Here is a 19,602-nt window from a genome sequence, read left to right as displayed (position 1 = left end):
CAAGTCCTTAGATTGTATGATAATTTCATTAGTTGGAACCAAGTCAAGTGGAGTATTATTTACCTAGTTGGTTCCTTTTGTGTACACTCTAAGGGCCTTAGTAATAAACGTGTTTTAAATTTAACACAAATGTCAAACAACCATTATGTACAAGTTTATTAGTAAGGGGGTAACAGTGTTTATTATATAGAAAGGGTTCAACACACTTTTCTTAGGTACCATAAAATGGGGTGAATTTACTAACTATCAATTTTCAACTTTCAGAATAAATATTTTTTATAAAAACATTTATGTCGGAAAATTTGGTCATGTTTATTGCACTGATGTTTAAAGTTTTTTTAAGCACGATTTTTTTTAAAGTGAATATGTATGGAGAGTTTTGGTTAAGTATATAAAAATAAATAAAAACCCGGAGACCAAAGTCAGCTATTAGAGTGGGCCGACTTTGATATACCTATTTTATAAGCTTATTACAACTTAGGCTAATCCCAAAAAATGTAAAAAAATACTATTCAATAATTATACAAAATCGATAGATTCCCTATTAAAGCCACCGGTATAATTTATAATATAAATGACATGAAACTATTTAAATCGTTGAGGAATTTTCAAAATGTATATATTATTATATATCTGAAATTGTCTAAAAAAACAGCTTCACAATTCAACCTACAATTATGTTTGAATATAGTAGAAACCAACAAATTTGACACTTATTTTCAAAGCATCATAGTATCCACGTTGCTCAAAAAAATCATTAGAAGAAGATAATTGTAATTTGCGTGCTAGCGAGAATTATTGCAAATAACCGCGATGATCAAAGTTGCCCCCCGATTCAAAAGTCACTCCATTTTACGGTACATAAATATCAAGTTAAAAATTCCATTGGAAAACATAAAGTTTGATATATCAATTGCATCTAACTGCGCTGTCTAACAGGAGAATTATTTCAGACCTGGTTCTATTACATAGAAACATTAACCACTTAATTGACAGCCCTGCCATCGTCACTATTAGTAAATTTCATGTACCTTCTAGGCACAAGACAAAATGTAACATTTTTCTGCAACACGTACACAACCAGGCAATTCATGTATGTATCTGCAACATGTACACACCAGGCAATCCGTGTATGTATCGAATCGGAATCTTTAAAAATATTTAATAAGAGGAATGACAGGGTTGACGCATCTCACAAACTTATTTAATAACAGGAATGACAGGGTTGACGCATTTCACAAACCTATTTAATAACAGGAATGACAGGGTTGACGCATTTCACAAACCTATTTAATAACAGGAATGACAGGGTTGACGCATTTCACAAACCTATTTAATAACAGGAATGACAGGGTTGACGCATTTCACAAACCTATTTAATAACAGGAATGACAGGGTTGACGCATTTCACAAACCTATTTAATAACAGGAATGACAGGGTTGACGCATTTCACAAACCTATTTAATAACAGGAATGACAGGGTTGACGCATTTCACAAACCTATTTAATAACAGGAATGACAGGGTTGACGCATCTCACAAACCTATTTAATAACAGGAATGTCAGGGTGGACGCATCTCACAAACCGGAATTGCGTCTCAGTACCAGCTCAACATTCTCGTACGGCTCAAAGAGTCGAAACAATTGAACGACGCGCAATTGCACAGGAGACGTGAACTATGAGATTACACGGAGGAAAGTTCCTGACTAAAAATATTGCTAATTTATTAAAAAATCTCTTCAAATTATTCGCGTTCCTGTTAAAAGCGGGATTGTAGGCCATTAAAGAAAGAAATGATAGGTCTCCTAAAAAAATTATGTAAAATACAAATGTTAAAAAAGTCTAGTTAAGCTAGTTTACGGTACCTTAATGTTTGCAAGTAGGCAGTTAACAATTCAGACTAAAAGATTATATTTCTTATACAATCTCCATGCAATCTGGTTCTTATTGTTGAGCATTTCACAAAGGAATAAGGTGCCCTTGCTCTGCGAACTGGACATATTATGTGCACAGATAGACTGCCTTAAAATACTGCATATGAATTTGCATAACACGAGGATCAGTTCACTAATACAGTGCAAAACGTTTCCTTTTACGTAGAGTGATGAGACAATGCATTTCCAAAGAGTCTCAAACATAGTACACATAACATTTTATAACATAACATACATAGTATTTTAAAAACATCACCATAGAATTTACTGAAACAAACCAACAAGTTGCTGCATTGAGGCTGCTGAAAACCTTCTAGATTTTTGAAATTTTATAAGATTACATTTAAATTATTAAATAATTCTTAAAATTTTAAAAATTAATATCACAATTAATAGTCATGAATATTCCAAATTCTGGATATTTCAAGCCACTAATTATTGCTTATGATAATTTGTTATCCTTTGTGCTATGCATAAAAAACCTTGTCTTATAAACATTAGTTCATCATTAAAAAAATAATAATATTTGACATGTCAAAATATTTCACCAACAAATGTAGATATAATATGTCTCGACGCCATCTAGTGGGGAATTTAGCACTAACAAAGCCTTTCCTACAAAATAAAGTAGGTTGTTTACAGGTGAAGTACTAGTACTAGTACATATTGAATTATTTGGCGTGTTGGAAATAAGCCGACGTAGCTCAGTGGTCCAGAGCACCTGACCGGACATCGGAAGGTGCGGGTTCAATTCCCATCGGCGCCATTTATTTTTACTTGGGAGATATATTCAATTTGTATGGATATTTCAGGCGACTAATTATTGCTTATAATAATTTGAGGACTAACAATACCTATTTCTACATCTCTTTTATATTTAACTTTCATATGAAAAAATATAAAGAATACAAAATTAATAACTATAACCAATTAATAATCAAAAATTAAAACCAAAAAACAACAAGCTTAATACAAATCTTCACAGTGAATAAATAAATAACATTAGTCATTAGACTAACTCTAAAAAAGGCCGCGCTGCCGTTCCTCATCACAAATAATAATTATTACATGGAACGAAAGGTAGAACTAAAGTCTTAGTAGGTACTGTATTTACGGCACAGTTTGAGGAACCCAATATTGCCTTCACTTCGGCATACACACATACACACGTGCGCGTAAAATAAACGTTGCATTACGACAGGGATGAGAAAAATACGACCAACGGACTGCCCCAGCAATTATTTGCAAATCGCGGCCCAAAGGAAATATATATTAGATATATAATTATATCAAAATACTAAATCTACAAAAAATCATAACATGTTGCAAATTTTGAAAAAGATTATATTATTTGGGAATATTTAAGTTTTAACGTAAGGTACGTTATAACACGTTCATAGATTGAGTTAAATTAAATATTTTAAGAAAATACAATTTTTTCAGGTTATGCTTTCAAATATTGAGACGAATTATTTGTTTGCGCCCGTACGTAAGCAATATGAATATAAATAAATAGTTTTTTCTTAGTATATTCTCAATTATTTCAAGAAAGGCATAAAGGATTGAATTAGCTAAACAATATTGGATTCTATGACTTTCTTGAAAGAATTGAGTTTGTATACGGACAAAACTATTTATTTATATTCATATTGCTTATGTACGGACGCAAACAAATAATTCGTCTTAATATTTTAAAACATAACTTGTAATAACTAAATTGACGCAGATTATAACGTACGTTAAGGCGATGCACTACGTCATGTAATATTTTAAATTGAGCTTCTATCAATAACAACCCTTACGTAGATGGCGATAAGGTTTAAATTCCCGCTTAACACTATCCGCCTGTTTTGATTTATGCATGAAAAAAACATGTCCAAAAAGTGCCTTTTATTTTATTTTGTGGATGTTCAGACATAAATATATTTTTTTTTTCGATCATTTTAGAAATAACTTAATTTGCCACATTATACAATAAAATCATAACCGAAAATGGGTTCATAAGTAGGAGATTTTGAACATTAAAGCAGTTTTCATAGGACTTATACATTATTTTTTTCTGTGCTAAAAAATACTCGATTATTTCAAAGGCCAAGATGTATTCTACTCGCAGTATTTAATCAAAGCATCTGAAACATTTCTAGGCGACCAAATTTTCATACCAAAAAACAAATGATTTTGCATTGCTACGTATGGCATCGCCTTAAGTTTAGTCTTAATGCACAAACAACTACTTTTACGTAATTTGTTTAAACATTTGTACTTTTCCTCATTTATCAGTTGCTACTTCGAATAGAAAATATAGTGCACTTTTCTCATTTTTTAGTGATTTTCAAAAATTAATTTTTTTTTTTTGTCTAAATTTTTTTGCAAACGTTTACCTATCGGCTGCTCGTGTTAATCTGTGAGAAATACTTAGGATGCGAATTCTCCATTTAATGTTTTATACATTTTTCGGTAAATGCTTGTACATATCTGTGGTTTCTGACATGGCGTGACATTACTTGCCAATCGAATATGTTTTGTTTTAGTATGTTCCTTAAAGAATAACACAAGAAGTGCCTTGTGGGCGTGTTTCTTAAATTTCCAACACAAAACTGTGTTCACGAAATTCGGGATGGAGATTATACGATGTCATGCGAGTGTAAGCAAGAAGGAGCGCTGGGCTATTGGAACATTTGTTTTCATTTAAATTTCGAAGGAAGGCACTTTTAGTTTTCTTCTTTATTCTGAGCATTTTTTTTCAGGTACAAAAATCACACACTAGAAAGATGATACCGATAGGCAAAGCTTTATCACAAAAGGTTAAATAATATTTTTTTTACATTAGCTCCACACAGAAGACCCTAAGGAAAAAAATCATCCCTTGGGGCGAATGTCATCTTTGGGGATGCTCTGTGGAGGGTCTTTTTAAGGAAAAGAAGGTGAGGAAGTTCTGGGAAGGAAAAGGTATGAGGGCTGGGTAGGAATCTGGGGATCCAGGTGTGACGGACGTATGAATCCATCCCTCTCACTGCGGTGCAAGGGGATGGGTCGAGGGAGTCCGTCTGGAGAATTCAAAGGGTCTTCCTCAACCAGTCTAGCGCCAAATCCGGCCCGCCATTTGCCCTATTAAATCTCTAAGGTGGTCAGAAGCATCCGCCGCCAAGACCTAGAAACGTTCACCCCATGAACCCGGGCACTCCTGCTAAATCACCAAACACAGCAAACCACTTGGGGTGACCTATGGCAGTGGTGTTGTGCGGCGGAACCCAAATAAAAAACCACAACAATACGCCATACCTACTTAAATGGATGTTTATTTACACGAAGCCAATAATGGAGTTATGGAATTCCTAAATAGGGGGCTGAAAGGAGTGGGGAAGAGAAAAGCTGTAAGTAAGAATATTATTTATAACTTTTAAAGCGTCCCGTTAATGCTGCTCTTAAAAAGAGCCGAGCTACACAATTTTTTAATTTTTATTATATTTATTTATTTAATATTTGTATGTTTTTTACAATAAATATACAATTTATACAGTGTTATCAAGGTAAATAATAATAGCTTTTCCTCACCATAAAGAGACGAGGCTGTTGTGTTTGGTGAGTGAATCCTAGCTCAATTATATGGAATCATGTAAGTAAGTAAATAATATATTTGCAAAACCAAAGGTATAAGTAAGAAATAGGCAAGATTTATCAATAATACAGTTTCAAGATTTTAAGGAAATAATAATAAGAGTAAGATATGGACTTTTATAGTAGTTTTAGGTAATTTTTTAATTTAATTTTAAATTCCTGAATATCTTCAATATTTTTTAGATATGATGGAAGGATGTTAAAATATGTTATACCTAGATAGAGATAAGTATTTTGTGTGTGCTTTGTATTAAGTTTTGGGATTTTGATAGTTTTTTGATATCTTGCTGATGAATTGAATTGAAGTTATTTAACTGTATTTCTTTATAAATTTGTAGAATTGAATATTTTTTATATATATTGTCTATTTTGGGTATATTGAATATTGAAAAGAGAATCTCAGTAGAATGAGATTCTCTTTGGATGGTTTTTCAATATTACTTTAATTATCAATCTTATTTTATCTTTAATTATCAGTCAATTTATTTTTATTAATAATTTTACTTGTGCATACATTGGTATAATTTTATAATAAAGGAAACAATTTTTTTTTTATAAACAGTTAAAAATTAAAGAATAATACATTTGGCAGATTAACCAAAAAATCCCACATAGGCATCGCCATTCGTGGGTATACTTGTGTTTATTAACAGTTAAAATTTTACTCACATACATACATTATCTTTGTAGAAGATTAGAAAATAAAATTGAAAAAATCATTATTTACTGAATTATTAAAATGTTCGCAGAACCCTGCTTCGTAGTCGAGGTATCTTATAAATATGGGAAGGATCTGGTAGCAATAACCATATCGTCCCGTGTGTGAAGTGCGTTAAGCAGTTCGGCCACTTCAGTTGGTCAGTTATCTCATTGCTGCGATAGGCGGTAGTTCTAGTGCTCATTGCTCACTGCTCACTGCAACCGACCCAATTATATTAGTGAGACCAAAAAATCATTCCGATTGGTTCGGGTACAGATTTTTTTCTACCGTATGTTATTTTGTTTACGTCGCATTATTACACTGGTGGCAATTGCAGCGGTGTGCCATCGGTAAAAAGAAAAGGTTAGAATTATGATTATTAATTTTTTGTTTTGTTTTGGTATTTTAGCTTCAGTGCCGAAAAATCGACGTTTACTAAAATGTTATTTTTATGGATACATACAAAAAAATAATAATGTAAGCACCATCATTAATTTTATTGCATTCTTTACATTACCTACCTCACGAGGTGTGATGAATTTTTGTAGGTTTTGTAAGTTTTTGTAGATTATATTTTGTCAATATATTAAAATATCACTTGATTTGAATAGGGACGAAATTATACTCATTGTTGGATGGAAATGTTAACTTAACCTAACCTAATTATTATGGAAGCGCAATGGCGTGCCGTAGCTTTTTTAAACTTTCGTTTTCCAGAACACAAAATGATAAAATAGGTTTGCAGAAGATAAGATAAGTAATTTCATATTATTATGAAAGAATAAAGCATACAAAATAATAATTATTATTGCTGTTCAACAAAGTCAACCGAAAACACCGTAGACGTACGTAAAATTTAATTATACATAAACTAAAGCACAAAAAACGCACAATAAAACATTAAATTTAACGTCACGTCGGCATCCTCCAGAATTTCCTAAAATACGATGTTCTGTTGTGTACCATAATTAAATCCGGACACATTACCTACATGTAATATATATTTAAATGACAAATATGTATGTTTCCAATTTATAGAACGATTTAGTTTTTTGGGTGAGTATAATATATAATAGCAAATTATTTATTTGTATATAAAATATCTTATCTCATGTAAAATTACTGAGAATTTTAAGGAACGGTTTTAACTTAAAATTGTTCTAGAAAACAGGCGCAGCACGTCACTGCTAACCGAATGCTATCGGTAAAAATAGATTCACAGGTGTCTCAAGGGATGACTTTATCTGAGAATTATTTGTTAAATAAAAGCATACGTATCACGTGGAATGCATAATATTATTAATACATAAATAAACGTTGAATTTTCACAAAAAATATATACATATATTTAATAAACTATCATTGTTGATAAAATGATAAGTTGGAAATAACAATATTACTAATAATAGTATCTTTAGTGACCTTGGAATTAATAAGTATGAGAAGTAATATAATTTTCAAGCCGTTTTTCGTATCAGTGTTTTGCTGTTGGCACTCTTCAATTTCGTTTAGCGAAATTTGTATTGCACAAATCACAGGGTAAAATTGTTGCATTTCCTTTTAATGTAATATCTCAGGGAAGTTTGACGATGGGGTCTAAAATTTTCGGGGGCATTGTTCCTCCCCTCCCACCCTCCCCACACATACGTGAGAATCTGCTCTGATGATGAACGTTGCAAAAATTGATCGAAGCGTTGACTCAGATAGAAGAGAACGCAACATGACTCCACTAAGAACAATTATAACACAAAACGTGTTAATTCGTCGTCTATTTTTAGAAATGATCGCTAGGTAGGTACTATTATAACTTCTTACACAAATAAGCTAAAATTATTTACTGCACCTGCCCTGATGATGGTCACGGCAAGGCTGCCCGAGACGTTCGATCAATGAGGACGAAACTTCCCAACCTTCTTATTTCCCATCTCCTTCCTTTCTCCACTGCATTCACTCTTACAACATAACCCCAAAGAGGAACTGCAGTCCATTTTTTTTAAAATAAAAAATAAACTTTTTTCTTAAATACCTGTATATATATTTTAATAGTTAGTTTTAATATTTAAAATAATTATCAAAGTATTAATTTTCCAATATCCGCCAAAACGGCCGTGACGTCACAAGGATACATTTGGGGTCACAAGAAGCTTACTTTTTGTGTCAACAGAGTAAACTCAGTACTAAACTGGGACGGACTCATATTATTATAGAATATAGTTTTATAATCCCTTTTACATTACGGTGAGATATTATATGATTAAAGCTTAGAGCAATGTTAGAAAGAAATAAAACCGCGCTTTGTATTTACATCTAAAAACTTACCATACACTTCCAAATAATATATTCCTAAAAGTCATCGAACGTAAAACTTTACATGTTTGCGAAAGATTTTCCAAAGTTTGTGAATTTTTATTAACCCTTTCAATGCCAGAGTTCCTCCTGAGGAAAATAAACAACAACAAATAATGTTGCGTATCACTTGTGAAGGATATTCCTCATGGCGTATATTTTTTGTGCTTGGTTGAAACCTTTATTACAGAACAAAATATTGTAAGTAAAATAACAAATCCTGTTTTGGCAGTTTTGCTTGTACTGGGTTCAAGATTATGATTAATCCATGATTATTTTTTCTGTTTTTTTTTTAATGTTTCTGTTTATTTATGGATGTTACACTGGGAATTAATATACTTTTAAAATAAACATTTGTTTATGCGATTTGTTTTTTTCCTTGCTCACAAAAAATGCACTTGAGACCTAAAAAAAATTAAAATAAAAATTGAAAAAAAATCTTCATTAGTGAGCAAAAAAAAATTATACACAAAAATGTTTCAAATAATTGTGAAAGATGAAGCTTAATGCTAAATCACTATTATGATTAATCTTTATAACGAATTGGTGTATATTATGAAACCAAAAAACATGCTTTAGATAAATTGAAGGTTTTCCTAACGTTTCGCTTGAGTAGAATACAAATAAAAAAATAAATTACCCCAAAAAAATATATAAATGTAAACTACTAAAAAAATTTTTTTTTACAATAGAAGTGTATGAACACGTAAACAACTTTTAAAAAATACAGTATTATAGCTAAGATTATCTGTGACAGTTGATTAACTTTTTTACTTTCTTATAAAAGTATTTACAAAATAAATAAAAACCAGTTTTGTGCATAGAATCGAACGTTTCTAGAATCCGTTTGTCAAGCGATTTTAATGCGTATTACCTACAATATAAGGTATACTAAGAATATACACATTTTTTGCTTGTAGCTTCCTCCCAAGCTTAAAATATGGTTTATATGTAGAAATAAAATTGCGGTACTTGGGGGTTAATTAATTTTTATATAAAACGAAAAAAAGTGAATAATAATAACATTTATTATTGAAATTAAATATGTTTTCACTTTCATATAAAGTGGTATTACTACAGTTTACAGGAAAAAAACAATAGGAAAGCGACAAAAAAAATTGGAAAAAATCCTAATCCCACCTTCGAAATCAAATTTTTATATTAGTGATCGCATTTGTCCGTTTGTAATATTAACCCGCGTAGAGCCATAATATTTATCACTGGTGTTCTCCATTGGAGAAGGCGTAGTCCCAAGTCCTACTGGGACTCATTAACAAAAACTAAAAAGGAAGCGAAACCAATTTCGAATCATTGGGTGGGGAGGTGCATATGAAAAATTTTTAAGCTCTGTTAAAGTGGTACAAAAACTAATTATCAAAGTAATTTTGAAAAAAAAACCAACTTTCTCTTCAGCATCATTGTTCAAAATTTTCGAAGTACCAAAAATTGAAGACCTCTATAAAAAAGATGCAATATTACAAATATATAAAGAAACTGTAGTAAAAAAACTTAAATTTAACTCATCCTTAAGGCATAATTTTAACATCCAAATTCCTCTATTTTCAACACAACAAATGCACAATAACTACATTTACAAAGGCATAAGATATTTTAATAGTCTTCCCGAAGAAGTGAAAAAAATACCAGATTTTATTTTATTCAAAAAGAAGGTCAAATTTATCTTTAAAAAAAATTAATATCACCTATCAAATGTTATAACTTCAATTCATGTTACAACCAAAATTAACGTCACAATCCTCTTTTAAGTTTATATTTATTGTACTGTAATAATGTTAATTACTGATATAAACATGAAATAATTGTCAAATAACTCCTACGCCAAGCTCAAGAGCTAGCACTCTTCATTGGAGTAGAATTTCAACAACATATGTTTTACACTATTACTTATTTTTACCTAATTTTATGTACAATGTAACAATGTTATAAGTTAAACAATAAAAAAAAAATTAAAATAAATTTATCGCGTGTAATTTCATTTCCAGATGGATTGTTTGAATATAACGGGGGCCGCAGCCCCGGGGGTCTTTGCTCAGCTGCTCGGTGGAGCCCTGACCAGCCTCATGGCCGCTAGCTGCCTCCTGGTGGACCCCGCCCAGTGGCCCCCCGATAGGGCGGAGCGCCTGCTCAATAATGGTGAGGATATTATATTAAAATATAGTTTTAAGCGATTAACGCCATCTATGTGCAGAACTAAAGTCGGTGTCGGTGAATGATTGATGTCTTGGCTAAATGAAATATAATGTTGACAAATATTTCTGCAGATGTCTCTCAATAAAAAAGTATTTGATATTAAGATAAACGCAGCGCGTAATGCAAAATTCAATAACGTCCACTGCAAGAATAAAATCAAGCTGAACGTTTTTTTTTTTAAATTTGGGATATTTTGTGAGACTGAAGGTAGTGCGAGGGGAAGGAGACGGGGTAGAGGAATGTGGGGAAGAATCTGGCTATTCAGATCTGGTCACCAAACACGGACACGGCCATTTCAAGCGACGTCTCAATTTTGAATTGTGGTCTGAAATGGGAAATCGATACTTCGCCCTGATTGTATTAATAATTTATGAAACGATTAGCAATATCAACTGCTATAAAAATGGAACTTTATAAGATCTCGAAGGTTTGAAATGGTATTTTGTATTATTCCAGATATTCAAGAGTATGACTTCATAGTGGTGGGGGCAGGTTCAGCGGGAGCCGTGGTGGCCAGTAGGCTGTCAGAGGTACAGGAATGGAAGGTTCTACTGCTGGAGGCTGGAGGGGACCCGCCAGCAGAGAGCCAGGTAATTACACCATCTGATCGTTACCACCTGCTAAACCTAAACACCTTACGTAATCAACACGTCCCTAATGCACAACATTCACAATCAGCAAAAACTACAAAACCTGACAACCTAAACATAACCGACTATAACAAACCATAATCTAAATAACCCATAAAAAATCTCTTAATTAAAGATTTTTTATACTTTTCGCTAAAAAAAAATTTGGCCAAAGAAATTTTAGATACTTTTGCAACAAAGTTTAAACAATGCACTCCTCCACTGGCCATTTACAAAGATCACCAGTCTACACAGATCGAACATTAAAGATTTTTTAAAGCTCATTTTTATACTTTAACCCAATACAGGAGGTCCTGAGGAAAATAATTTCCCTCAGGTATATGTCATCAAAAATAAAGTAATGTAAACGAAGTTATTTGTCTTTTTTTAAATTTAATTTTAGTAGGTACACCTTCATTGTGTGAATGCGTTTTAGTCTATTTTACTATATTATAGTCTACACATCTACAGCTCTGCCATCGAGATCGTCTACTTATATTTAATCTCGTCGCATTTCACCAGTCCTACCAAAATTGGAACAAAACGATCGTTGATTTTTTAAATTTTATATTTCGGTATGTCGATTTACTTATGATTTGGTTTAAATGGGATATTCATAAAGCATTTTATTTTAATTTTAGGTGCCAAGTTTGTTCCTCCTTAACCAAAAGACGGATATCGATTGGCAATACTCGACTGAACCGGACGCAAACAGTTGTCAAGGGATGGTCGATAAGAGATGTGCCTGGCCGAGGGGGAAGGTGCTCGGGGGGAGCGGCGCCATCAACGGGATGATCCACCTTCGAGGGAACAGAAAAGACTACGACGATTGGGAAAGCTATGGCAACACTGGATGGGGGTACAATGGGGTCTTGGAATACTTCAAAAAGAGCGAACACGCGGAGCAAAAACCTAAGAAAGGCGACAAATCTGAAAATAAACCCGAAAAAAAGAAGAACGAGAAAACAAACGAAAAATCTAATAAGACCAAGAAAGAACGATATCCACCGGTAGAGGAGCGCATCAACTTTCGTGGGTTAGATGGCAATTTGAACATTGCCAGATTCAACGATTCTTCTTCCTGGGGAAAGAAGATATTAAAAGCTCAAGTTGAGCTTGGCCACGCAACCGTTCACGACATGAACGCTGATGTATTTTTAGGATTCACTAACGCACAAGGAGCCATTAAAGATGGAGTAAGACAGTCCAGCGCAAAGGCATTTTTAACACCAGCGAAAGAAAGAAGTAACCTGGACGTAGTGAAAAATGCCCGTGTTACGAAAATAATCTTCCAAGAGAATGGAAAAAAAGCTGTTGGTGTCATTCTAAAAATTAAAGACGGGGAAGAAATCACAGTCACAGCTACTAAAGAGGTTGTCCTATCAGCTGGCGCTGTAAATTCTCCTCAAATATTAATGCTTTCCGGGATCGGGCCTAAAAACCACTTGGCAGATATGAACATAGATTTAATCGCAGATCTACCAGTAGGAGAGAATTTACAAGATCACATCGCAATGTCAGTTATTTACACTGCAAGCAGGAACACAACGTGGAAAAATAAATACGATTTTAATTCGCCAGTTCTTCAATACTTGAGTCAAAAGAGAGGCGTGCTCTCTTCAATCGGGAGCTTGGATACTGTAGGATTTATAAACACCAAAAGAGACGGATCTCAGTATCCCGACATACAGTATCACTACAGTGCTCTTCCTGCAAACGATTCATCGGTAACATTGATATTGCAAAATATCGGCTTTGATGAAGAGTATGTACAGGCATTTACAGACTTAAATGTAAATTCTGACTTAATAAACGTATTTGCTATTGGCCTGAAACCCAAATCAAGAGGTAAAATCTTGCTGAAAAATAAGGATCCTCTAGGAAAACCATTGATATATCCAAACTACTTAAAAGAGGAAATAGACGTAGAAACCATGTTGAGAGGGATCAATGAAGCGCTGAAATTGGAGAAAACTAATAGCTTTAAGAAAGAGGCGGTTGAACTTCGTAGAGTTCCCTACAAAGCATGCGAAGAATTTCTGTTCAGAAGTCAAAATTATTGGAAATGCATGATGAAATACACGGCTAACACAATGTACCATCCGGTGGGAACCGTGAAAATGGGACCTTCTGGAGATCCAACGGCTGTGGTCTGTCCGAGGCTAAAAGTACATGGGGTGGAAGGACTCCGAGTGGCTGATGGAAGCATCATGCCGGATATAGTGAGCGCCAACACCAATGCAGCCTGCATCATGATAGGCGAAAAGGCTGCAGACATGATTAAAGAAGATTGGATGAATGTGAAAGTGGAAGTGGAAGCGGAAGCTCACAGCGAGCTTTAATCCAAAACAAATGCATTCCAATATTTAAGTGTTATAAGGTTCATCTTATTGTACTATTTTTGTGTTTAATAAATATGTAATCAAGAGAACTGCATAGTGTGTTTCTTTACTTATTTGTATCATTGTCAATATTTTATTTTTGAAGTAGACACACATAAACAAGTGGTGGCGGGTAGTAAAATAATAAGTAATAATATAATGTCAGGTAAATAATATAAGGAAAGGTCCCGTTTAAATAATCTAGAACCTCGAGAAAGAAACAAATCGTTTAAAATAAATAAAATCATTTTATTAAACAATAAGGTTTTTCAAATAGCCCCATTTTAAACACGTTTTCCTTCCTACACCCACTTTTATCAACTCTCTCTTACCTACCTCCCCCTCGCCGACCACCAAAATTGATGTTTTCTCTCCCTCTAATATGTTTCCTGTACATTGAAACTCTGTAATTAATTTAGTATGCTGTTTATGAAATCCTGATGAAGGTTCCGGTGGAATCGCAACCGGGTGGTTTATATATGAAGATACTTACTCGTATATTATACTATACTCAATAAAGTGGTACTCAAACAAAGTTATTGTGTACCAATTATAATTATGTATTTACACAGAGTGATTGCTACATTCAAAAATTTAATAATATACAGTTTTAGATTCAAATAATGTTTAATTGTTGCAGATACCTGCTCTGTTTATTGAAACCATGAAGAGCAATATTGACTGGCAGCACGAAACTGAAATAGATCCCAATTCTTGTTTGGGAATGGCGGGAAAAAGATGCCGTTGGAGTAATGGAAAGGTACTGGGGGGATCCAGTGCCACGAACACAATGCTATACACCAGAGGAAATCAGCACGACTATAGCAGTTGGAAGGCAAATGATAGTTTGGACTGGGGATACGAGGATTCTGTACGATATTTCAAGAAAAGTGAGGACATGAAGGATAGGAAAATCTTAAAAAATCAAAAATTTGAAATTTTTCACAAAACAAATGGCTTTCTTAATGTGGATAGATTTAAAGATTCTTTAGACTTGGGAGAAATTATTTTAGAAGCGGAAGAAGAACTGGGACATGCGATACTGACCGATTTTAACGCTGATATTCATTTGGGATTTGGTTATGCACACGGTACAATTTTAAACGGATTGCGTCACTCAAGTGCCTCAGCTTTTTTAAAACCAGCAAAAGACAGAGACAATCTAGATGTGGTCAAATTTGCAGAAGCCACAAGAATATTGATAAACAAAGAAACAAAAAAAGTTACAGCTGTGGAATTTATATTAAAAGGGAAAACCATTGAAGTTTTGGCAAGAAAGGAGGTTATCTTATCAGCCGGAGCAACCAATTCCCCAAAAATGTTGATGCTATCTGGAATCGGGCCTAAACAACACTTAAATGATGTAGGCATCGAAACTATAATGGATTTACCGGTCGGTGAAAATTTACAGGATCATGTTGTGACTCCGGTATTTTATAGAGCTAAAAGATTTAACAAGACAAAAACAGATTTAACCTGGGGGATCCTAAAATTCCTAGCAAAACAAAAAGGAATGTTTGGTTCGATCGGCACTTTGGATGTTACGGGCTTTGTAAAAACAAATGAAAATAACACATCTTATCCAGATATCCAATACCAATTTTACACATTGCCCGCAAACAGTCAAAAACCATCGAAATTTATTGATAAAATTGGCTTTAACGACGAATTAAAAAATTCATACGATTCCTTCAATATTGATTATGATGTGGTTCATATTTTTGTGACTTTGATCAAACCTATATCCAAAGGAAAGATAATGTTGAAAAGCAAAAACGTTAACGATAAACCATTAATTAATGCAAATTATTTTCAAAATGAGGCCGATATCGATACATTAATTAAAGGCATACGAGAAGCTGAAAGACTAGAAACGACAAATACATTCAAGAAGGAGGGTTTGTTTGTGAGCAAACTAGACTACGAGGCATGTGATCATTTAACATTCAGAAGTGACGAATATTGGAGGTGTACCATTCGCCATATGGGGTCTTCAGCAAACCAACAGATTGGGACAGTAAAGATGGGGCCAGTGGAAGATGTGAGCTCAGTGGTCGGTCCAACGCTCAAGGTAAAAGGAGTAGAGGGATTGAGAGTGGCAGACTCCAGCATCATGCCGGGAACCATCAGCGGTAACATCAATGCTGCTTGTATTATGATCGGGGAGAAGGCGGCCGATTTCATAAAGGAGGAATGGGTTACAAATGGAATGCGCGAAGAGTTATAGATAACCTATAAAATCGTAGTACCTACGTAGTTGCCGTAGTTGGAGAAATATTAATCAAATAAAAAAGTATTTTGTCATATCAGTATTCGATAAATTATATATATATATATATGTATATTTTTCACATATTACAATTTATTTGTCTCTAGACTACCATACTAGGGTCATGTCCGTATCATGGTATCATATTGTAAATTAGCCTAGTTTATTATATAATGTTGACAGCAAATAAGGAGCTGCAGTGAAAAATGTTATGGTTTAAAAATAAAAAAATCGTATAGATCAACAAACGCTGATTCTTAATACATAAATTTTATTGTATATTATTTATAAATCGTCATTAAAAAACACGAAGTCACACACATAGTTTGGTTGGCTGTTAGTTAGATTACTGCTAATTAATAACAACCAGTTTACGTCAGTAAATATCTATGGTGTAAATTTTATGCATCAGGGTTACCAGTTTGTGGAGAATTCCTAAAATTGCAGGGAATTTTTAAGATTTTTCAGAATTGTGTTTTTTGCAAGAATAATTTTTTGTGGGGATTCTGGGCATTTCTTGATTATACAACAATATTCAAAAAAATAATATTTACAAAAATTGTAAGAACGCACTATATTTCGTTTTCGTTCTTAGTAAATTTAAAAAAAAGTTATTTTGAAAGCCCGAAGGAGAACATCCGAAAATGACTAAATAATAAAAAAAAATGATAATTGCTATAGAATTTCGTTTCATTTTGGAGGTAAAGGAACTTGTGGGGAATTTGAAAATCTTTTCATCTCTTGGGGGTATTTCAGAACATGTGCATTGGCAACTATGTTCCACATTCATATATGAACACCGGTAAATTGTACATCAGTCGCTATGATGGATGCATTTTGATTCAATACGACAACATTAGAGAGATGCTAACATTTTAGTCTTCTTCGATGTTAGAAGCGGGTAATCTTCATAGTAAAAATACATCTAAAAACACATTCAAAATACAGCGCCGGTCAACTATAACAATTAAAGAATATATGCAGGTATTTAAGTTAGAAGGTCATTATTATGATTATAATAAAATAAAAATGGACTGTAGTTTCTCATTGAAAGGTGCTATACTCGCATTATCATGTGGCGGTGATTCTGGCAACGCAACGTCACTGTCATTATAATGTATTCGTAAAAACAAGGTTAAGAATGCAAGCCATATATGCGATAAGTATTTTACATAACTACAAGTATTTGAAGGGCACGGTTGAAGTAAGGTGATTGTCACAAAATGTTCAATTTTCAGGAGAACTTTGAAAATAAAACTAGAATGTGTTTCAATAGTTTAGGTCACTAAACAAAACTATGTAATTATGATCTGACTGTGAAAAAATAACAGTTGTTTGTAAAATAACGAATGTGTGTATGCAAGTGAGGTAACTATCCATTTACATTTGAAAATAACAAATGTGTGTATGCAAGTGAGGTAACTATCCATTTACATTTGAATGTATGTATGCAAGTGATGTAACTATCCATTTACATTTGAAAATAACGAATGTGTGTATGCAAGTGAGGTAACTATCCATTTACATTTGAATGTATGTATGCAAGTGAGGTAACTATCCATTTACATTTGAAAATAACGAATGTGTGTATGCAAGTGAGGTAACTATCCATTTACATTTGAAAATAACGAATGTGTCTATGCAAGTGAGGTAACTATCCATTTACATTTGAATGTATGTATGCAAGAGAGGTAACTATCCATTTAAATTTGAAAATAACGAATGTGTGTATGCAAGTGAGGTAACTATCCATTTACATTTGAATGTATGTATGCAAGTGAGGTAACTATCCATTTAAATTTAAAAATTTGAAAACGCATTGAATGTACGTGTAACTTATCCCATTTAAATAAACCTGCAAATTAGCAGATATGCACACTTAACTGAACATTGTCTCTTTTGAACTAGACGCAATTTTACTAGCAACTAGACGAAAGTTTACATAATTTACAGTAAATAATAAATTAATAGTACCTTATCGTTGTACAACGTCTATTGATGTCAAATACGAAAACCATTCTGTCAACTCACAGGAGAGAAGCCGACAGGTAAATATTATTTTTTCAAATACGCAATTCTATTCAAATAAAGTATATTATTTTCTACCATTTTATTAAACTATCAACGACTTATATTAATTTGAAGTTAAAAATCGTATATTTGTCGCTATTATGCAGCTTGTTATAATACAATTCAATAGTGTTGTCTCAATACTATCAAATTCATATAAGAAATATATATAAATATTGAACGTGTGCCGCACAAGTTTTTACGATTTATTAACTTCATATTCCTATTCAACACATAAACTACACATTCTTACTAAATACGCTTAAATGCATACCCTAGAACGCTAGAAAATAGAAAAAATAAATTACTTATTTTTTTTGTATAAAATTATTCATTCCAAACTAGACTGGAGTGAACTTCTGCATCTTATCGTAAATTAAGTACGAAATTATGTTATTCTACAACAATACCATCCAGATCAGCAGATTTATTGCTATCTAATTATTTTATGCTTTTTTATATGGCTTCTACTTGCATGAAACGTTGTCTTAGATTGAATGGCTCTTCCACTGAAATATCGGGAACAGTATTGACAGGAACAACGTCGTAAACATTTTTAAATAAATCAGCAAAGAGACTACACTCGATACTGTCGACACATTTTTCTATTGGGAATCCACAATCGTTTTTTTGTTGAGATTTAGAAAAACTCCATAATTTTTTAACATTTTGGTGTACCACTTTTTCTGATAGGCTAACATAATCACTGGCATTTTATTGATAATTATTTACACTATTTTCGTCATTTAGAAAAAGTAATGTAATCATTAGAATTTCTGGTATGATTACATATTCTGTGGATATATTTTTGTGATTAATATATTTTTTAAATTCCCTTGTAAACCATTTGGGCAAGTTAGATAGTGTGAAATTGACTCTAAGAACAAAGAATTCTATCCAGGTATTTAAAATTGTTCCACTTGATCATTTCAATTATTGTCTTCATCTTAAAATGACCAATCTACCGAGGTAAGATACCAGGTTAGGTTTGGAGATCTGCCAAATCTTCTCAATGATCAATCAAGATCTTATCAATGGGGGGGGAAGGAGATGGGGAAGAGAATACTGTAATTGCTATTATATATAATCTATCAGATATGTGCTGTGTGGATACGGGTATAGCAGATATCAGATTTCAAATTGGTATTTATTTATTTATATATACGCCTAAAAAGGGGCCTCATAGAAGTGATACATGATGCAGTGTACATAGGAGAATATCTATATTATACAGGAGATATTGACAGTAAATAGATGTAATCCATTGTAAAGAAAGTATAAAATACACAATCATAAAATTGTGATTACAAGTATAATGAGAAAATATTAAGAAATAATTTTAATAAAACTAAAAAAAAAACTAAATATGAAGCAATATTAGTAAAACATAAGAGTAACATAGAGTACAAAAGAAATTACAACAACACTACACATAAGACAAA

General features: G+C 32.9%; 2 protein-coding genes across 4 annotated transcripts in view; one reads left to right on the top strand and one right to left on the bottom strand.

The window, feature by feature from the left end:
- The window catches only part of Flo2 (flotillin-2), a 710,730-nt gene that overhangs the window by 170,395 nt on the left and 520,733 nt on the right, over positions 1-19,602 (bottom strand). The gene's annotated exons all lie outside the window — the stretch shown is intronic.
- LOC149412594 (glucose dehydrogenase [FAD, quinone]-like) lies at positions 6,381-16,479 on the top strand. Of its 3 annotated transcripts, none has more exons than XM_089645371.1 (4): positions 6,381-6,617; positions 10,604-10,754; positions 11,268-11,401; positions 14,462-16,479. In XM_089645371.1, exons 2-4 carry the CDS (start codon positions 10,604-10,606, stop codon positions 16,046-16,048), a joined length of 1,872 nt encoding a protein of 623 aa, XP_089501497.1. In that variant the 5' UTR covers positions 6,381-6,617; the 3' UTR covers positions 16,049-16,479. The 3 variants fall into 3 exon arrangements, with proteins under 3 accessions (XP_089501497.1, XP_089501495.1, XP_089501496.1); XM_089645369.1 differs by lacking the exon at positions 14,462-16,479 and adding an exon at positions 12,082-13,871; XM_089645370.1 differs by lacking the exon at positions 14,462-16,479 and adding an exon at positions 12,082-13,871 and having other exon boundaries at positions 6,383-6,524.

The sequence above is a fragment of the Hesperophylax consimilis genome, chromosome 22, assembly GCF_061612785.1.
Source record: "Hesperophylax consimilis isolate HC1 chromosome 22, BYU_Hcon_1.0, whole genome shotgun sequence".
Classification (NCBI taxonomy): domain Eukaryota; kingdom Metazoa; phylum Arthropoda; class Insecta; order Trichoptera; family Limnephilidae; genus Hesperophylax; species Hesperophylax consimilis.
The sequence above is the reverse complement of the archived record's forward strand: the minus strand, read 5'-3'. Positions and strand labels throughout refer to the sequence as shown.

Excerpts from the sequence above, each read along its gene's own strand:
- LOC149412594 (XM_089645369.1), top strand. The coding sequence starts at position 10,604 with ATGGATTGTTTGAATATAACGGGGGCCGCAGCCCCGGGGGTCTTTGCT. Across the intron at positions 10,755-11,267 it reads GGAGCGCCTGCTCAATAATG|ATATTCAAGAGTATGACTTC; the intron begins GTGAGGATATTA and ends GTATTATTCCAG. Across the intron at positions 11,402-12,081 it reads ACCCGCCAGCAGAGAGCCAG|GTGCCAAGTTTGTTCCTCCT; the intron begins GTAATTACACCA and ends TTTTAATTTTAG.